An 18378-nucleotide genomic window follows, 5' to 3' on the forward strand; every position below is an offset into this window, starting at 1 on the left:
TATATATAAATATGATTCTGTTATCTTTTTCACCATTTTCTAGTGAAAATTTCACCTTCGTTTTTTGTATTAAAGGGAGTAAGTACAGTAAGATTAGCTAAAGTCTGTGTGTGTGTGTGTGTTACCTTTGGTTTAAATTCATGATTATTCAATAAATATTTACAGGGAACTAGAGTATTTCAGTAGTGTGCCAGTTTATATCTACATCTGCCTCAAGTGCCTAAAGGTGGGGATATTGGGAGATGAATCAAGGGAATATGATACTCATCAGCTAAACGGGAATTGGACTTTTCATCAGTGCTGGGCCTTTGACATCTCTTAGGGATGGAGTAAGTGAATTTTTCATGAATAGAAGCACATCAATCTTCTAGGTGCCAGGGTTTATACCCAGAGGCTCCACAAAAGCCTTATGTCATTATAGGTGGGGATTTTGGGTGGGTGGAAGGATACGTATGTTGATCAGTTTCTCCTCTTCCATGCTACACTGCATTGGAGTAGGCTGACTATGGACTGAAGCCTCTATAAACTGTAATCTAAAATAAACCATTTCTCCTTAGAGCTGTAAGTTTTGTGTATTGTGTCTCAGTGCTGAAAAAGTAATTAAGAAAGACAAGATACAGTGAAGGAGTAAGATATAAAACTAGAAACTGAGACACACTTTCATGGATATTTTCCTGATGTGGAATCTTCAAGTAATTTTTCACAAAGAATAGATAGTAAGAAACTGGACAGTATATACTTTCAAGAAAAGGTCAAACAGATGTATGAAGGATGGCATTATATGAAAAGCAAGGCTGGCCAAATAACTTAGGGTCTGCCAAATAGCTCAGTGGATTAAAGCACCTGTTTAGGCAGACACAGGGGCCTGGAGTTCACTCCCCAGGCCTGCTGTGCCGGCCCTGCCCCCGGGGCATGCTGAGTCAGCGATTGAGGTGGCACAGGCTTGTAATCCCAGCACTTGGGAGGCTGTAAACAGGAGGATCACTACAAGTCCGAGCTGTGTAGCAAGACCTTGCGCGCGCGAGCGCACACACACACACACACACACACACACACACACACAGAATAGAAGACAGAAATCTTGGCATTAAAAATATGACAGAGTGAACTGGTAAGAAAAGAAACATTTTTATAAAATATATTTTGATAAAACAAGCAGTGCTGACATCATACATGATATATGAATTACTAACCAAAGCTTAAGGACAGTTTTAAAATCACACAGATTTATTTATCATAGACAGTTTTAAAATCAAATGCCATGCTATTGAGACACAAGTAAAAAAACTCTTGCTCAGAAAGATGTAAATAAAATAAAAAGTCAATAAAACAAGTGTTGAAGGGGGGAAATAAGCCTTAAGCTTACAGAGATGCATTTACTATTTCCCTGTATTTATATTTATTTCCGAAATATATTCCTTTTATTTCCAAATTAGTTTCATCAGTTCATTTGTCTAAATTAACGTTATAGTAGTGAAAGCTAAAGCACGCTTAGAAATCTTAGTGTATTCATAAAAAATGGGTACTTTGTTTTGGACAAAGTCTTGTTTTTCTAGGAAACTGACATTTTATTAGATTTTAATATATTTTTCAACTAAAATTTATGTCAAAATGAGAAAAGTGGTCTCTTATTTCTTGACATAATTTACTCTCATTTCACCACTTATTTTACTTATATGTAAAGAATTCTATCTACTTCACATTTTCATTTTAATTAAAATTTCAGTTTGAAAAGATTGTAGAAGCAACCCAATTATATTTCTTGGTTATGGCAAATACAAACACAAACCTCTGATACTGGGAACTCTCACCTGAATGGACTTCTGACTGAGTCCAGCATTTTCTGATGTCAGGGCCGCAAAAGCGTCAATGAGTCCATTGCTCTCAGCATTATCTGTTGCAAAATGGTGATTTCCTCCTAAAGTGTAAATGCACAAGCTGAGTTAATTTCTAAACGATAAATCCTTAAACATTTTAGTGATTAATGAGGCAAAAATTAAGTCTTAGTTTTGTTGTAGGCAGATAAATAGATAGACATATTACAGGCAGTCAGACAGGGCTAGGCCCTCAAGGAGACAGCATGGAAGGCAAGATACATTGCAACTGTGAGAGAGATGGATGCTCCTTCTGTGAGCCAGACCTAAAGACCAAAGATCAAACAAATGTTTACCTCCATGAAGATAAGTGTCTGGGATTGATCATCATCTTGAGGAAGCCAGGAAGAGTCACTAATCCAATTGCTACCACTGGCTACTGGCTAAACTCCTGTTCTATATTCGTGCCTGCTTGCCAGGTGACTCGCTTCCCCATTTGGTCCTGGATTTGATCAATGTTACCTGAGCAATGGTGCTTGTAATGTCATTGGTTGACCATAGTTTTGTCCCACCTCATGCTCACCTAAGCAAGTTCCCATGTTCTCTACCTTAGACCCGCCTTACCACATGGTTTTATACTATAAAAGTCCTTGGAAGAGACAGCTTCCTGGGGACAACTGGCTCAGGGCCCTCTTCTGTCCCTCTTTAGGACAGGAGCTTTCTTTCCCCCAATAAATACACTTTGCTCTTAACCTGCATTTGTTCCTAAAATTCGTTCTTCAGTTTTAGAGAACACGAACTCATCCCAGGTACCTTTTAGGTTGGGAGTTTCATTCCCCTGTATCCGTTTCAGTACATACTATTAAAACAGACCAATGCCAGATTAATTCTGAAATGTTAATTTAAAATTTCATAACCATGAAGAAAAAGCTACCTTAATAATTTTAAGCTTAATATACCTCAGTGTCAAATCTCAGCTAGATTAAATACTTAAAATGACCAGACAATTAAAGAATATGCTACAATTCTGTGTATTTAGATTCATGGTCTTTACACAGTACTTTAAGAGAATTATTCACTTTTATTTATTTAGTTCTAAGAAAGTTGGCTTAGGTTTTTCAGGCAAAGTAAATCAGAAATGGAATATTGGTGTTGCTGTATATTGCTATGTCATGGAGAAATGCTGTCTGATTACGTGATTTGACTAGCAGTTTTATTTGCTTTCTGTTGCACTCTGCTCTGCGTATCTTGAGAACAGCATTAAGTCTGCTTTGATGCTGGTCTCCAGTTCCTGACACAGCATCCTCAGAGCAGAGTTCAAGAGGAGGTGCGGGGCTGTGAACCCAGACATTGACACAGTCCTGTGCAAAGTCCGGAATATATAGATCATCTTCTAACCTGTTTCATTGCTCATCTGTATGACTGCTTGATCAGCAGATGGTCCCAGGGCGATGAGATGAATGATGACCCCACTTTCCGTCACTTCCCCAATACAGGCTTTGGCAGTGCTGTCCTCCCCATCAGTCAGCAGCACTATCTCAGACCCATTCAGTTGGAAGCCTGCCTTTTCAATCACCTGCAGAGGCATTGCAGACACGGTTAGCACAGTAGCTGAAACAGATCAACAGGAAAGTAGACAAATATCGAGAAAATAAAGAAAAATATGTAGAGTAGAAGAGAGAGACTTTGTTTTAAAATCACACAATTTGCAAATAATATCTGGGGTATCTTTTTTATTGTTCTTATTTTATACTGAAGATTCAACCAGAGTCACTGTATTCAACTATATCTCCAGCCCATTACTGTTTACTTTGGGACAAGGCTCTCTAATCATTTAATTTCGGCTCTAACTTGTATCCTCTCTGGTTCATCCTCCAAGAGTGCTGGGATTACTGCCATGTACCAACATATCTAGTTTCCTAGGAATCTGAAATATGAACTTTTTTCTATACTTTATGATGCAGGAAACATTTATTCAAATGAACATTGGTAGGGGCAGGGTTTTGGAAAATTCTGCCCACGTTAACAAGGGCACTATCTCAGCCTAGGAAATGCAGGTGGTTTAGACACCCAAGATGTATCTGTGAGATGTGGTTACAGATAGTTGTTTTGCTTTCTTTGACTTGAATGTCCTTTGAGAAGCCTTTCATATGTGAAGTTTATAGTCCATATAACTTGATACTTTAATAATCCACCTTGATATAAAACATCATTGACTCCAAATTAGAAAATGCCCAGCATGCTTTAGAGAGAAAGATAAGTTTACTTTTAAACACGGTGAGGTTAGGGACTTATTACATAACTATTAGTTTACTTATAGCATCAAAATAAACATATTAGTGTTGATGAAAACCAAATAAATAATGTTTATTGAGTTGTACTTGTAACTGAATTCTTTATTTATAAAACCCCAACAGTTTAAAACTCAGAGGGCAAAGGAGATAGCTCAGCAGTGTAAGCACCTGCCTGGAAAGTACAAGTTCCTGAGTTAGGTCCCCAGCACGAAAAAATAAAATAAAATGAAATAAAAAATTAGAGTTCTGCATCCATACAGAGAATAAAAAGAATTTAGCATGAAACTGTAATTACATTGTATTTTATCTGGTTGCTCTAATTCATAATGGCTTCCTTGAGCACCATTTTGAGAAGTGGATTCTAAGACAAAAGAGAAAAAAAAAATGCCAGATTACCAGTGAATTTCTTTGGGACTTGGACTAGAAGTACTTGCTGATGTGGGGAAGAGGGTTTGAGATGTCAAAATCCCTAATGAAGTGGGAAGCAGAGAAATAATTCACTATTTTCATTAGAAAGTCTGCATGCTGTGAGACAATGTGACAAATATGTGAAAAATGCACTCTGATTGCATTGAACCAAGCTGAAATGTACATCTAAATATGTGTGGAATTAATAGAGTATGTGCATCACATTTCTCCTACAATCTGAATGAAAAAAAAATCAGGGATGAAGTCGAACTCTTTTCTTTACTTCTCACGTCTTGTGTGAGTTTCACTGAGCTTTTTCACCGTGAGTCACCATGCTGGGAACTGCATAGTTCTCATTCATGGAAAAAACATCTGTTCAACTTAACATTTACCAAGGTTTGCATCAGATGCTGAATGACAGATGAGCAACAAAGACACAGCTAACATGCACAGCAAAGAAGTGTGTAATTCAAGATAAACTCAAAGAATTATAGTTAGTTTTATTATTTTCACCTCAAATGCCTTTTTAATCCCAGAGCAGATGGAAGTTCCTCCAGTAGCTTGTGTAGGCAATCTTGTCACAAGCATGTCTCTTTCGCTGTTGCTTCTTATTTTTATTAACTCACTTGTAATGTCTGCAACACTATCAAATTGAACCATTCCTACCCAGGAGCCATTCTCCACAGTCTGCAGCAGGAAGTGTTTTGCTGCTTGATTCATTCGGTTGAGGCGATCACTACCCTGAATAAAAGAGTAAAAGAAAATAGCCACGTAATGGTAATGATGATTCACATGCTAGAGATCCTCTAATTACATAGTTCCAGCTATTCTAGATGAAGTCACCAACATTCCCCAATGACACGAGAATACTGTAGTCTTCAGTGAGAGCTGACATTACCTCATTCTCTGAGGACTAGTCTACTCCATATATGGAACTTATTTGAGCTGAGACTAAACCCCAATGCTTCACAATGTCTTGTCTTCTACTAACTTTTTCCCACAATTTAATTGCCAATGATTTTATTGGAAATGGCTCTTTGACAGCCTGTCAAAATTCACATCACCATTGTCATAATGAATAGCAGAAAAACTGAAAACATTTCTTCTAAAATCAGGTGTGAAACAAAAATATTCATTCTTATCCTCCTATTCAATATAGTACATGAAATTTTAGCCAGAGTGATTAGGGTAGAGAAGAAAAAGGATGAAAGTAGGTCAGGAAAAATCAAATGATCCTTATTTGCAGTTGATTTGATTCAGAAGATCCTAAAGATTCCACTAAAATATTTTTGATGAAGACTTTGTTGAAGACTTTCATCTCCTACCATGAAAATTGAAAGTAGACAAGAAATGAGGAAGAAAGGCATTAGGAGATGGAAAGACTTTCCATTTTTGTGGATTGACAGAACTAATATTGCTGAAGTGACCATATCACCAAAAGTGATCTACAGATTTAATGCAGTCTCTATCCTAATACCAATTTCATTCTTCACAGAACTAGAAGAAAAACTGTAAATTCATATCAGAACACAAAAGAGGAAGAATAACCAATGCAATCTTTAAGAAAAAAAGTAAGGCTGGAGTCATTACAATACCTGATGCACATTCTATTACAAAGTCAAATTAAAACAGCATGGTACTGACACAAAGATAGACATTTGGACCAATCTAACATAAAAAAAGATTCAAAAACATACCCACACAACTGCCACCTGGATTTGACAAAGCGGCCAAAGAATACTTTGGGTAACAGATGACGTCTTTAACAAATGGTGCCCCTCCCCCCGCAAAAAAACAAAACACAAATGCTGCCCAGAAAATTGCATATCCCTATGTAGAATACTGAAATTATGTCTTATCTCTCATCTGGCTTAAAAATCAATTTATGATGAAACAAAGACGTAAGTGTTATTATCGAAAACTTGAACTCCAAAGAAAATTAGGGGAAACATTTGAAGCCATAATTACAGGAAAGAACTTCCTGAATAGGACTCCAATGGCACAAGAAATGAGCAAAAATGAACAAATTGGATTCTATCAAATTCAATTTCTTCATAGCAAAGGAAATAATCAGTAGCATGAAAAAGAAGTCTAGATGATGGTACCAAAATCTCTTCCAGCTACTCTGATGACAGAGCATTAATGTTCAGGTTGGATGAGTAACCCTAAAAACATAACATCAAAATTCTAAATAGTCCAATCAATAAATAGATAAGGAAATTGAAGAAATACTACTCAAAAGAAGAGATGCAAAGAAAGAACAAATACAAATTGCTAATAAGCACATGAGGAAATGTTCAGCTATTTAGTTTACTTCAAATCAAAAGTATTTTGAAATTTTATCTCACTTCAAGGGCTGTTGTCAATAATATGAAAGAAAAAAACAAACAAATGTAAGGATTAGGGGGAAAGACCCTTTTACACTCTCAGTAGTAATACCAATTAGTGTCTTCAGTATGGAAACAAGTATGGAAGGTCTTTTTAAAACTGAACTAGAACTAGTATTTGACAAAAATATACAAACAGTCCTTGTTAGATGGTGGAGGAATTAAAGTCAGCATACCATAGCGATAAATAAATACTCATATTTTTGCAACATAATTTACAATAGTCAAGATAAGGGCCAGCCTGTGTGCCCAACAATGAATGACTAGAAAGGAAAGGAAGGTATATATAAATGTGGAGTATTGCTCAACAATAAAGAAAAATGAAATTATGTCATTTGCAGAAAATAGATGGAACTAGATGTTCTCATGTTAAACAAAATAAACCAGATTCAGAAAGACAAATGTCATATGTTTCATCTTTTATATGGATTCTAAAAAAAAAAAGCCCAAAAGTATGAAAGGAGAAAGGAGATTCAAAAGAAAGCAAATCAGGGAAAGGTGCTGAAGAGGAAGGTCATGGTCACATGGATTATAATCAAAATTTGTTATGTTCATATATAAAATACCAAACTGAAAGCCAATGTTTTATAAAATTAACAGGAGCTAGCAACAATTAAAATAATTGCAACCTGTTTTTCGAGGTGATTTCCCAGGGTGTACATCTCCTCATGCATTTGTCTTCTTTAGTCCATCATCACCCAACTCCTTCATGCCACCTCCTCTCAACCAATGCCCAAATTTCTCTCTGATGTCATTGAGGCAAATTGCTTGAATAACTCCTACTAGCCCATGTTTCTGGGCTCTCCACTACTTTGCTTTGTCTTCTATCCTAGATCTATCATCACCCTGCCTAGGGGAGCTTATCTTCTCCCTGTCATCAACCTGTCCTCTTCTCAGTGACATTTTCCTAGGTTACATTTACGTACTGTTGTCAGCACTTTGATGGATTTTTAAAATCCCATGTTACTGTGATCCATTTCATTAATCTCTATATTTCTCTTCCCTTTTAAAATAACTACATTTCCCCCATTACCTGCATTTATTTCTGATTTTAGCATGCTTTCTTTAGCAGCAAATGTACCATATTTCTGGGATCCTTATTATATTATATTGTTTGATTATAGTTCATTCATTTTGACAGTGATATGTTGATCAATCCTATGAGATAAACTCTATTCTAGGATAAAACACTATTGAATTGCACAATCTCTAGGCATGGACCTGTCTTCTTAGAGTCAAGAGCAATGCCTTCTATTGACTGAGTGATAATGGAATGCCTGGTTGATCTCTCCACCTGTTTTATGGTGATTTTTGTTAGTTACTTTGCATAAAGAGGCCACTCATACTGAAGGTAAAAAGGTACCATTGGTATGATAATTCTATGTGAGGAATACTACTGATTGATCTTATTAGATCCAGGAATAGAATTTAATAGCCATTGATGCTCATGTTTTACAAGCGCCTTCAGTAAAAGGTTCATATTTTAACTAAATTTCATCTTTCAATCTCTGGTTTTAATCTTGGAAATAATGCTTGATTATCAGCTCTCTGCACTACAACATCTAATTTCTTGAGAAAAAAATGGAGAACTTGGGTAAGTGTCTTTTTAATTCTACTGAATTTTTTTATTTCAATTTTTTTCTGCAATATCATGAGATTATAATCATAGAGATGATGTTATTTTACACTGCCATGTAATTAGAAACAATCTAGGGACAGGTAGAGTACAATATGTTCAGAACAGTTATCACCATTTCTGTTTCCGGAAAAAGTGGGTCCAAACTTACACCCATGCTTCCAGACTTGTCAAGAACGAGGCACACAATTCTGTCACTGATCCTCAGCAAGGAGAAGGTAGGTGCAGGAGGTGTTTCCTCCATCACCGTGGTGTTTTTATAGTCCTCTGACTCTCTGATTACCTCCCATGTGCTTCTGTAATGGCACTTTAGGTTTTGTAGACTTGGAGCTTCTTGGTTATGGCTTTTTTCATTGCAAAATTCAACAACCTAGAAAGTTGATAACATGGAAAGTTTTACTGTACCATTCTTTAAAATACTTCTTCATTATAAATCTGAAAAAAATAAAATATGTCCTACAAATATGCTTTACTGAATGAATGAAATATAATTAATGAAAAATAGTTTATACTAGAGTAAACTTAGCAAAATGGTAACACTATGTAACATTAACTGAGTGCTTACAGTGTCTCACACAGTGACCAAAGAATTTTATATGAATAAATTTAATCCATATTTTCAAGTCAGACATGTTGAGGTTATGGGATATAGCACTATGACTACTACAGTACATGTGTAGCATGTGCAAGACCCTGGATTTAATCACCAGCACCAGAAAATAAAAGAAAATAAACAAATAAAATACAATATGTTCTTTGATTATAAACTCTTGGGCAAACATTGGCATACTTACAGAATCAATACTTTGCATAAACATTATGGAAGTCTTTTCTTTTTGATCTTTATTAGGGAAGAACTGACAGCCTTTTTCATACAATTTTGTAGTAGGATCAATTCTACATCTTCTAGTTACACAGCTACCTCCTTGACATGTATGAATGCTGTTTGTCCCAGAGATACCTGCAGAACACCTGAAAATATGTGACAGTTATTCTTTGAGGCAATGTAGTCATTAATATTTAAAAAAAAAACTTAAGTGGTCAATTTGTGATGATGTTTGTATCAAGGTGATTCATTTGTGTGCTCCATTTACTTCCTATGCTTATTACAAATTCAAGAGTTCCAATCAATATTTACTTTTTCAAGAGCATAAATTGAAAATATTTAAGTGATATAGATGACTGAGTTCTTGGATATAATTAAGGCCGCCAGGCTCTTGCTCATGCATCTCTTCTGCTGGCCTTCCATTGGTGAATGCACTGCAGGCACCCAGATGAGGAAATTTGTAAGGCCATTTTCTGTGCATACTACCTCAGCTTGATGTTCTCTGCAGACTTCTCAAGCTGATATCCCCCACATAAGTGGACTAAGGCAGAGCTACAAGTGTTTGGATTATTTTGGACATTCTTACCGAAAAGGAAATATGATAAGAAGCAAACTTTGAGGTGCTGTCAACAAATGCAGTGGAATAAAGAATGATGGAGGAGATTTAAATGTGTGCTTAAATGGATGGAATTGGCAACAGATTGCCATGTTTGTAGCAGCTATACAGGGAGGTGGCTGTGTCTCATCTTTCCTGTAGGTTTTCATCTGAAAGTCAGAACGTGATGACTAGATTTACCTCAGTCATTTAGAGAGTCTCCTAAACTGTTCTATGCTTCTGTTTCCCCAAACTTAGTTAATGTAACAGTACCATGTATAAGAACACTCACGGTGAATATTACAGAGCAGAGAAGGCTATTTGGAGGGATGTGACATAAACACAGGAAATCATTGAAATACTTAAATATTTCCCTAAAAGCTGCTGCAATAGAGCTGAGAAAGGGTCTTCAATGAAATTATGCATTTTTCATTCAATGAAATTGTGTACTTTTCAGTTTTTACATTATTGATAGTTCAGTCTCCCCAGCAGACCATAACATCAAGAGGCTGATGGTGCCTCATTTCAAATGGATGCAACTGTTTCATTTTGGTTGTTTTGTTCTCCCCCTCTCAGACAGTTTATTATGAATTGTGATGCTAGATTGATATTTTCTTATAACTCCAATGAGTTTCTTTTGGCTCTTTAAAGCTGCTTAACCATTGAGCATTTTTTTTTTAGTTTTCACTGTGTAATGCAAATAATTTAAATTTTCTCCCAATGTATAGTAAAGTCCATCTACCTTGTGTCTATATTCAGTCAAAGCGAACTCTAGCAGCAGTGGCAGGCAGGTATGAAATGTGTCAGACAGTCAACAGATACCTTGCATTGAAGTTGCATATATTATAAATGGACAACTAGCTGCATAAAGGAAAACTTTCTAAAAAATAGTAGCAATTTTGTGATATTGCATCTGCAATCTACATTGGGGCACAGAAAAATGATTAATTTATAACAAATCAGAGTAAAGAGAATACCATCAATTAGAAGTCTAGGTTATCTAAGAAAATGCAAGTAGCCTTGCCTTGTGGCTTCAATTTTCTTTGACTTGGCGCTGTAGAAAGGCTCGTCTTCATTGTACTCATCAAACACCCCCCAGCGGAGGTGGGCCCACTCGTGGACGAGCAGTCTCCCTGTGGGGAATCATTTCAAAATCATAAGCACAATTCAAGTGACAAATTGTATTTTTCAAAAATTTTACAAATATCTTTCATTTATAAAAATATTCACATTCAGATTTTCTATGACCCCCTCGTATTTATATTTTTTTGACAAAAAGTGCATATTCCTTAAATAACATTATATAGTTACTTCATTCATTATAGCTTTTATCCTACAACATATTGAATGAAAACATGTATGGAATATATTTTATGATCAGAATGGACTAGGAACTGGGCTTCTGTTCTTAAAGATCAAAATGTCTTAGATACTACAATGATTCCAGAAACCTGTACCCTATCAGCAACATATTCAGATAGACAGTAGTTCTATTCTTTTAAGATACCTTATAATTGATTTAGGAAAAGAATTTTTCAAAATGGTCCCAGCAAGGTTGAGAATAAAAAAATAAGTGAGAAACAGCATTGCAGACCATATAGCCTTTTGGGAATTGAAAAGTGAAGTTATTCATTATGTTACATAAAGTATTATTTATATAAAACAGTATTTTCAATATTAAGGGAAATATGAAGTCTTAAGAATAATAAGGATATATATAATGCAAAGTATTCTTTAAAGGGGAGATGTTTTCAGAGAAGGAGATAGTATAAATTACTTTTCACAAGAATTTCCAGAGAATGGAAGAATAAAACTGAATCTACAGCTTGAGATATAAAAAAAAACCCAAACTTTTGTTTTAGTCATGTTAGGAAAAACTTCAGAAGAAATGGAAATGGAAAGAGAGAGTCTGGAAATAGTAGGTTGTGTCACAGTGTATGTTTCCCTACCTCAAATAATGCATATGAGAGCTGAACATAGAGGAGAAACGTCAGTAGTAGTGAGAAAGTCAGGCCTCACCTCTAAGCCCTTCCTGCTCAGAATGTACCCCAGAGCAAGGGCAGTGGCACCCCCAGAAACTTTTGGAAGTGCAATCTCCAGCCCACCTGAGAGCTACTGATTGAAAGTCTGCATCATAACAAATTCCCTAAGTTACTTCTCTACACACTGCACTTCAAAATTAGTGACTTAGTTTTTCTGTAAACAAAGTCACGTTAATGACAGTGGGACAATAGCCTCCTTCACAGGAGGATAAAGTCATGTTTGCTGCTGCAATGGGAGATAAGTTGATTTGAAGACAACATGAAGTTACTGCCGCTGCCTATAATATTTCTATCTAATTCAGCTGCCTACCACATTCCCCCCTCTGAATAAGTAACCCGAACTGCCATGAAGGAACTATGCATGATGATTGCTCTGGCTTCTTCAGGCTGAAAGGGGTCGTAGTTGTGAACCAGCAGTCAGAGATACTCTCCAGAGATTCTACCTAAAGGCCCTCGATAGACAGAAGGCATTTTTATCTTGGGTAAACGTATAGCATGAAGTCTGGAGGAGACAAGGTCAAAAGAAACAAACACCCATGGGTCAAATAATCACAACAGGATAATTATGAATATAGTCAAAGATTTGTATCAAGTAGACTGTAATGACTTCCCATAAAAATGTCAGACAGGGCCAGGCCCTCAAGGAGACAAGATGGAAGACAAGGTGACTTTGCATCTTGGAAGAGACAGACATTCCCATATGGACCATACCTCAAGACCACGACAAATGAGGAAATACAGCTACATATTTCCCTAAAGATGGGCATCAGGGATTGATATTCTAAATAGGTATCAATCACCTTGAAAGAGCCCAAATGAATCACTAGCCCAACCCCCATCAGGAAGAGACCCTGTCCCATATTCATGCCCTCTTGCTACATGACTCACTTCCCCATTTGGTACTGGATTTAATCAATTTTACCTGAGCAATGGTGCTTGTAATCTCATTGGCTGACCATGGTTTTCTCCCACGTAATGCCCAACTAAGTGAGTTCTCATGTCTTCTCCACCACCTTAGACTCACCTCTCACTGCCTGGTTTTTCTCTATAAAAGTCCCTGGAAGAGACAGCTTCCAGGGGACTACCCTCTTGGGCACCCCTTCCCATCCCTCTCGCAGGCAGGAGCTTTCTTTCCCTCAATAAATATATTCTGTTCATAAAAAAAAAAAAAAACTAGAAAAAAAGGTTACTGGCCCTGCTGCTTCCTTCTTAGACAGTTGCTCTCAGGCGTGCTCTGCTCAGCAACCTTGCCTCCCAGGCTCACCTGTACTGGAGCCTGTATGACTGAGAATTCTGTGTCCATCCACATCAGTGCCTCATTTCTGGCTACCTTGTTCTTAGTCTGGTAGCATTGGTGTGTGTGTGTGTGTGTGTGTGTGTGTGTGTGTGTGTGTGTTGGTCTGTCTGTCTGTCTGTCTGTCTGTCTGTCTGTCTTTGTAACATCAACTCTGGCAGCCTCCAGCCACACAGAGTTGCTGCTTGACTCTTCCATATGATCTTTCCAGAGACTTATTCTCACTGTTATAGTTGTTACAAAATCACATACATTTTGAGGGCTTTCATCATCTTATTTTTGCGAAGACTGGTTTTTAAGGTCATAGTTTACAAATGTGAGCTTTGCAAGCACATATGTTACTTGATGGAATACAGACCTATCTGAGAAGAAGGGGAGGGCCTGCCAGCGATAAGTGAGGGCTGAAGAGTGGAAAAGGATCAGGAGTGCAGATGGAGGCCCTGGGCTTAAAAACTGGTAACACTTCTCTCATAGCTGAGTTAGTAGATAAAGACTAGCTGAGTCATTAAATACTGGAGGTTGAGCAAGTCAATCAGTGCAAAGCATTAGAGTGGGAAAAATGAACTATTTATACTCTTTGCTAGACATTTCAAGTAAAAAGAAAGAACAGCTAGGAGGGTAAAAAGGATAATCGGGCTACAGAGAACAAAAGTGGTAAGGATAAGATGTATAGGACAGCTAAGATTGGGATGGGAAGGGATATGGTTTTTCAAAGTTGGCATGAGGAGCCAGTCTCTGATGGGGTTAGATGAGTTTTGGAAGAGTCAAGAGAAAGAATGAATGCTCATTTATCAGGCATTAGAAGGGGAGAGATGATTCTGAGATATGGGGAATTATGATAATGTTTACTGAAGACAATATACAAGTTGGCTATCCTTTCACTTATTTGTCTTTTTAAAATAACATGATTTAACTTTTAAAAATGGCCTTCACATTTAGATTGAAGTAATTGAAATGGTAGTTTGACTAGGTTCAACTAATAAATTAGAGATTTTTTTCTGCCACAAACAAACATTTACATATCTCTATCAGCAACTAACAGTCTACAAATGTTTTCTCTTGATTAGTGAGAGGTAACATAGCTGGTTCCAGTGTACTACACACCTGAGATCTATGGAGGTGGCATTTGATAATATCCAGCTGTAGAGGTCTGGAAAATTAAATCTAAAAATGATTTCTTGAGCAGATGCTATTACTCATTGCATTAAGTGTATTTACATAGATCATCCTTCAAAAAATTGTCAAATGTAGAGGGTCCTCCATTCACATTTGATTGGGAATTAGCTTTGATTAAAAAGCTTGTTTAATTCACACAAAACTAATACACAGGAGAACCAGGATTATAAACGAGGACCTCTGGATCCAAAGTCTTCTCACTTAAACTGGGGGAAGACCTGCTTGATAAAAATTAGAGTTTTGACCAATTTCCTACCTGATGGTCCATATTCATTTAGCTTTTTGCCCAGAACAAAGTCAGGGGTGAAGTGAATGTGCTCTGCTTTGGCTCTGCACTCTGTGAACTGCCTGGTGTATGGTTCATCCAGGCCTGGGAGGGTTGGTGGTGCAACTATCACGTCAGCCTGAGGGTGGTGGAAAAGATGGTTAGACATCAAGAGCAGAAATGAAGAGATTTAGTTAGAATGAATCTCAAACAATATATCTGTGGCCAAACTAGGGAGCATCTGACAGTTTTCCTTTCTGTTAGAGAAGGCTGAGGCACTCACGTGTTTGTAGCTCTCATGTTTCGGCCTCCTGTATTGAGGATTTTGCGCCCAAGCCTCAGGAATCAATATAGACACACTCTTGAAAAAGAATCTTTTTTCTGTGGCTTCAAAGAGGTAAGTAGATGCTGCGGTCACCATGGCCTATTGTCAGAGGGAAAGCATATGTGAGGACAGCTAAGGGAGCAGTGGTCATCTCAGGCATTGCCCACCTTTAGTTGTTAATTAAGAGCAACTGACTTCTGATGACTGTCTCTGCCCACATTAGGAGCTCTATCACCTGTCAAGCCTGAATTGTCATGCAGCCTGCTCAGTGAAAACTTCTACAGTCTTCAGCCCTCTTATATCAAAAGGTCACTGCTTCTGGATGGTGTTTACAGGAACTAAGGAAGATGAATATAGACTTTTGGAGTCATTTGCTTGGTTCCAATAACAGCATTAGCACTTTCTGCATAGCAGATACTGCTTGATTTTTCAAGTACTGTGAAATTCAGCTTCCTCACCTCTTGGTGAGGCACTGCTACACTACTTATCTTTATGCTGACATTTGGAGAAACGGCTTAGAAAATACTCTGAAGATAAGTGGTTTAAACTGACAAAAGTTCTGCTTTAATGTACCCAAATAAAGAACTGCTCTAGCCCATGCAAACTGAGAAAAACATTCTGTAGGAATGAGTTTTAGAAGGGATTTTTTTTTTCTTCTTAGCTCACTTTTAGGAGAAGTAGCTAATTCTAGTACCTGATGGATGGAGTTGTGGAAGTTCATGGAAGAGGTAAAATTTATTTTAAAAAAATTTTTAAATATATTTTTAGTAAAGATCTACAGGGCCTACAGGATCTCACTATGCAGACTGGACTTGTAGTGATCCGCCTGTGTTCAGCTTCCCCCAAAGCTGGGATTACAGGCGTGTGCCACTATGCCCAGTTTCAATTGCCATCTCTGTGTGCTCTGGGGGTGGAGCCAGCACCGCAGGCTGGTATTGAACCCTGGCCTCTGGGTCTGACTAAGCAGGTACTTTAATCTGCTGAGCTAGCCTGAAGATCTTTGGCCAGCCTGAAGAGGTAAAATTTTGATCATAGAACTGTTGCTATGCCACCAAACTAAAAAAAATTATGAACCTAAAATTAGCATGATTAACAGGAGAAATTTCCCCTCCTTAAAGTTTACTCTTTAGAGGAAAAAATAGATTGGTGAAAGGCACTTAGGACAACCTGTTCTATGGAGTAGGCCCACTAACTGAGGAGATAGATGGTTGTCCCATCTTCTTCATCTTACTGGAGCATCCCAGTCTACAGCGTTGTTTCCTCAGGACAGCCTCCTCCACAGTGCTTACTAGCCTAACACAAACCCACAGCAGAACTCTTCTATAGGAATTCCATGCTGTCTTCATGATTCTCTTTAAGAAAGTCCAATGTGTTAATTCATCTTTACAGTATTAAGCCAGCAAATCTGAAAGCCAGAGTTCAACCAAAATAGGACATAATGACCTAAGATAGATAAAAAGAAGTCCTTTTCTTTTGAAAAGATCTCTCTCTCTCTCTCTCTCTCTCTCTCTCTCTCTCTCTCCCTCTCCCTCTCTCTCTGTCTCTGTCTCTCTCTCTTAAAAAATTGTATTTAGTACAGGGTCTCACTACACAGATCAGACTTGTAGTGATCCTCCGGTTTTTCAGTCTCTCAAGCATTGAGATTACACCATGCTCAGTCTCAGTGCTCCCTGGGGATGGGGCCAGCACTGCAGGCCCATGATCAAACCTCCAGCCCATGCGTCTGCCTAAGCAGGCACTTTAATCCACTGAGCTATCTGGCCAGCCCTATCAGCTTGAGTTAGGACCAACCTTATATATTTTCTTTCTTTCTTTCTTTCTTTCTTTCTTTCTTTCTTTCTTTCTTTCGTAGCCTGCTTAGCCTGCCCTGGAGGTGGGGCTGATGTGGCATGTGGTGCTAAGGATTGATGATTTTATTACTGTAGTGACATATAGTAGTTGTTGCTAATAATTGGTCTTCTCTGGATGCCAATATCTCGATTGCCTTTGTGTCATTAGCAATATTGCAGTTTGAGGGGCTGCAGAGATAGCTCAGTGGCATAAGCACCTTCCTGGCAAGCACAAGGTCCTTAGTTCAATCCTTGGTACCAAAAAAAAAAATCTGGTTTGGCTAGGGAGATAGCTTGGATCCCCTAGTGCCTGCTACTGAAACTGGTTGTGGTAGCACATGCTTGTAATCCCATTGCTGGAGAGGCTGACACAGGAGGATCACTACTAGTCTGAGCTGTGTAGCAAGACCCTGTGTCAAATAAATAAATAAAGATTTTTTTAAAATTAAAAAAATATTTTTAACAACCCAAACCAGGGCTGGCCAGGTAGCTCAATGGATTAAAATGCCTGCTTAGGCAGATGCAGGGACAAGGGTTTGATCCCTGGCATGCTGTGCCGGCCCTGCCCCCAGGGTGCACTGAGACAGTGATTGAGACTGGGTGTGGTGGCACACACACACATGCATGCACACACATGCACGCATCTGTAATTTCAGTGCTTGGGAGACTGAAAACAGCAGGATTACTAATCATCTAATCTGTGTAGTGAGACCTTGTAGACCCTGTACTAAACAGAAAAACAAAACAAAACAAACAAAGCCAAACCAACCAATATTGAAGTTTGTTTCCAGGGAACTGGGTACTACATCACGTACACTGAACCTCTCTTGCTAAACAAATAGAGGTGGTTGGATCCTGGGACAGAGGTCAAGGCCAATAGCTAGCTGCCCAGAAAGCATTCCTGAAATGCAGCTATTAATTAGCTGCCTCCATATTAGCTACAGATCTTTTTCTTTTAATCAATCTGAAAGCCTTAGCTCAAAAATAAAACAATACATATATGAAAAGACATAAACTTGAAGGGCAAGGTAACAAAATGCCTGCCCATACTCCTAACTCCTCCAAAACTGATCCTTGTGGCATCTAAGGGGAAGAATGAAATGCAACACAGCTGAACTATACGAAAGAAATAGAAACGATAACTGGATAAATAAGGCACTTGGTGAGCTCAAAGAAGATATGACAAAAACAATCAACTAGTCTATAGAAAACACTAATACAAAGCTAGTTGGGCTAAACAAAATGATAGAAAACATGAATGACTAGCACAGAGAAGCAGTAAGAGTCCATAAAAAGACACCAAACTGAAATTCAAGAAATTAAAAATTATAATGAAATTATGGACAAGGGAAGTGAGTACAGTGTAACTGAACCAGAAGACAGAGCTGTTGTCGGTGACCAATTATTGAGATACCTTAGAAACAATGACGGAAAATGAAAAAAAAAAAAAAAAAAAAGGATTCAACAGTTGCTAGATGACACAAAGA

At 37.8% G+C, this 18378-nt stretch overlaps 1 protein-coding gene across 1 annotated transcript in view; it reads right to left on the reverse strand.

Annotated features, from left to right (window-relative positions):
* Nucleotides 1-18378, reverse strand: part of LOC101578689 (calcium-activated chloride channel regulator 4) — a 30318-nt gene that overhangs the window by 5562 nt on the left and 6378 nt on the right. Inside the window, exons 2-9 of the mRNA XM_004639316.1 lie at nt 15021-15161; nt 14729-14876; nt 10985-11093; nt 9334-9511; nt 8691-8909; nt 5030-5257; nt 3213-3390; nt 1812-1918 (exon numbers count right to left, since the gene is read on the reverse strand). Of these exons, the coding sequence (XP_004639373.1) occupies nt 1812-1918; nt 3213-3390; nt 5030-5257; nt 8691-8909; nt 9334-9511; nt 10985-11093; nt 14729-14876; nt 15021-15161 (1308 nt within the window). The remainder of the gene's footprint in view (nt 1-1811; nt 1919-3212; nt 3391-5029; nt 5258-8690; nt 8910-9333; nt 9512-10984; nt 11094-14728; nt 14877-15020; nt 15162-18378) is intronic.

Source organism: Octodon degus, unplaced genomic scaffold, assembly GCF_000260255.1.
Source record: "Octodon degus isolate 3935 unplaced genomic scaffold, OctDeg1.0 scaffold00109, whole genome shotgun sequence".
Taxonomy (NCBI): Eukaryota; Metazoa; Chordata; class Mammalia; order Rodentia; family Octodontidae; genus Octodon; species Octodon degus.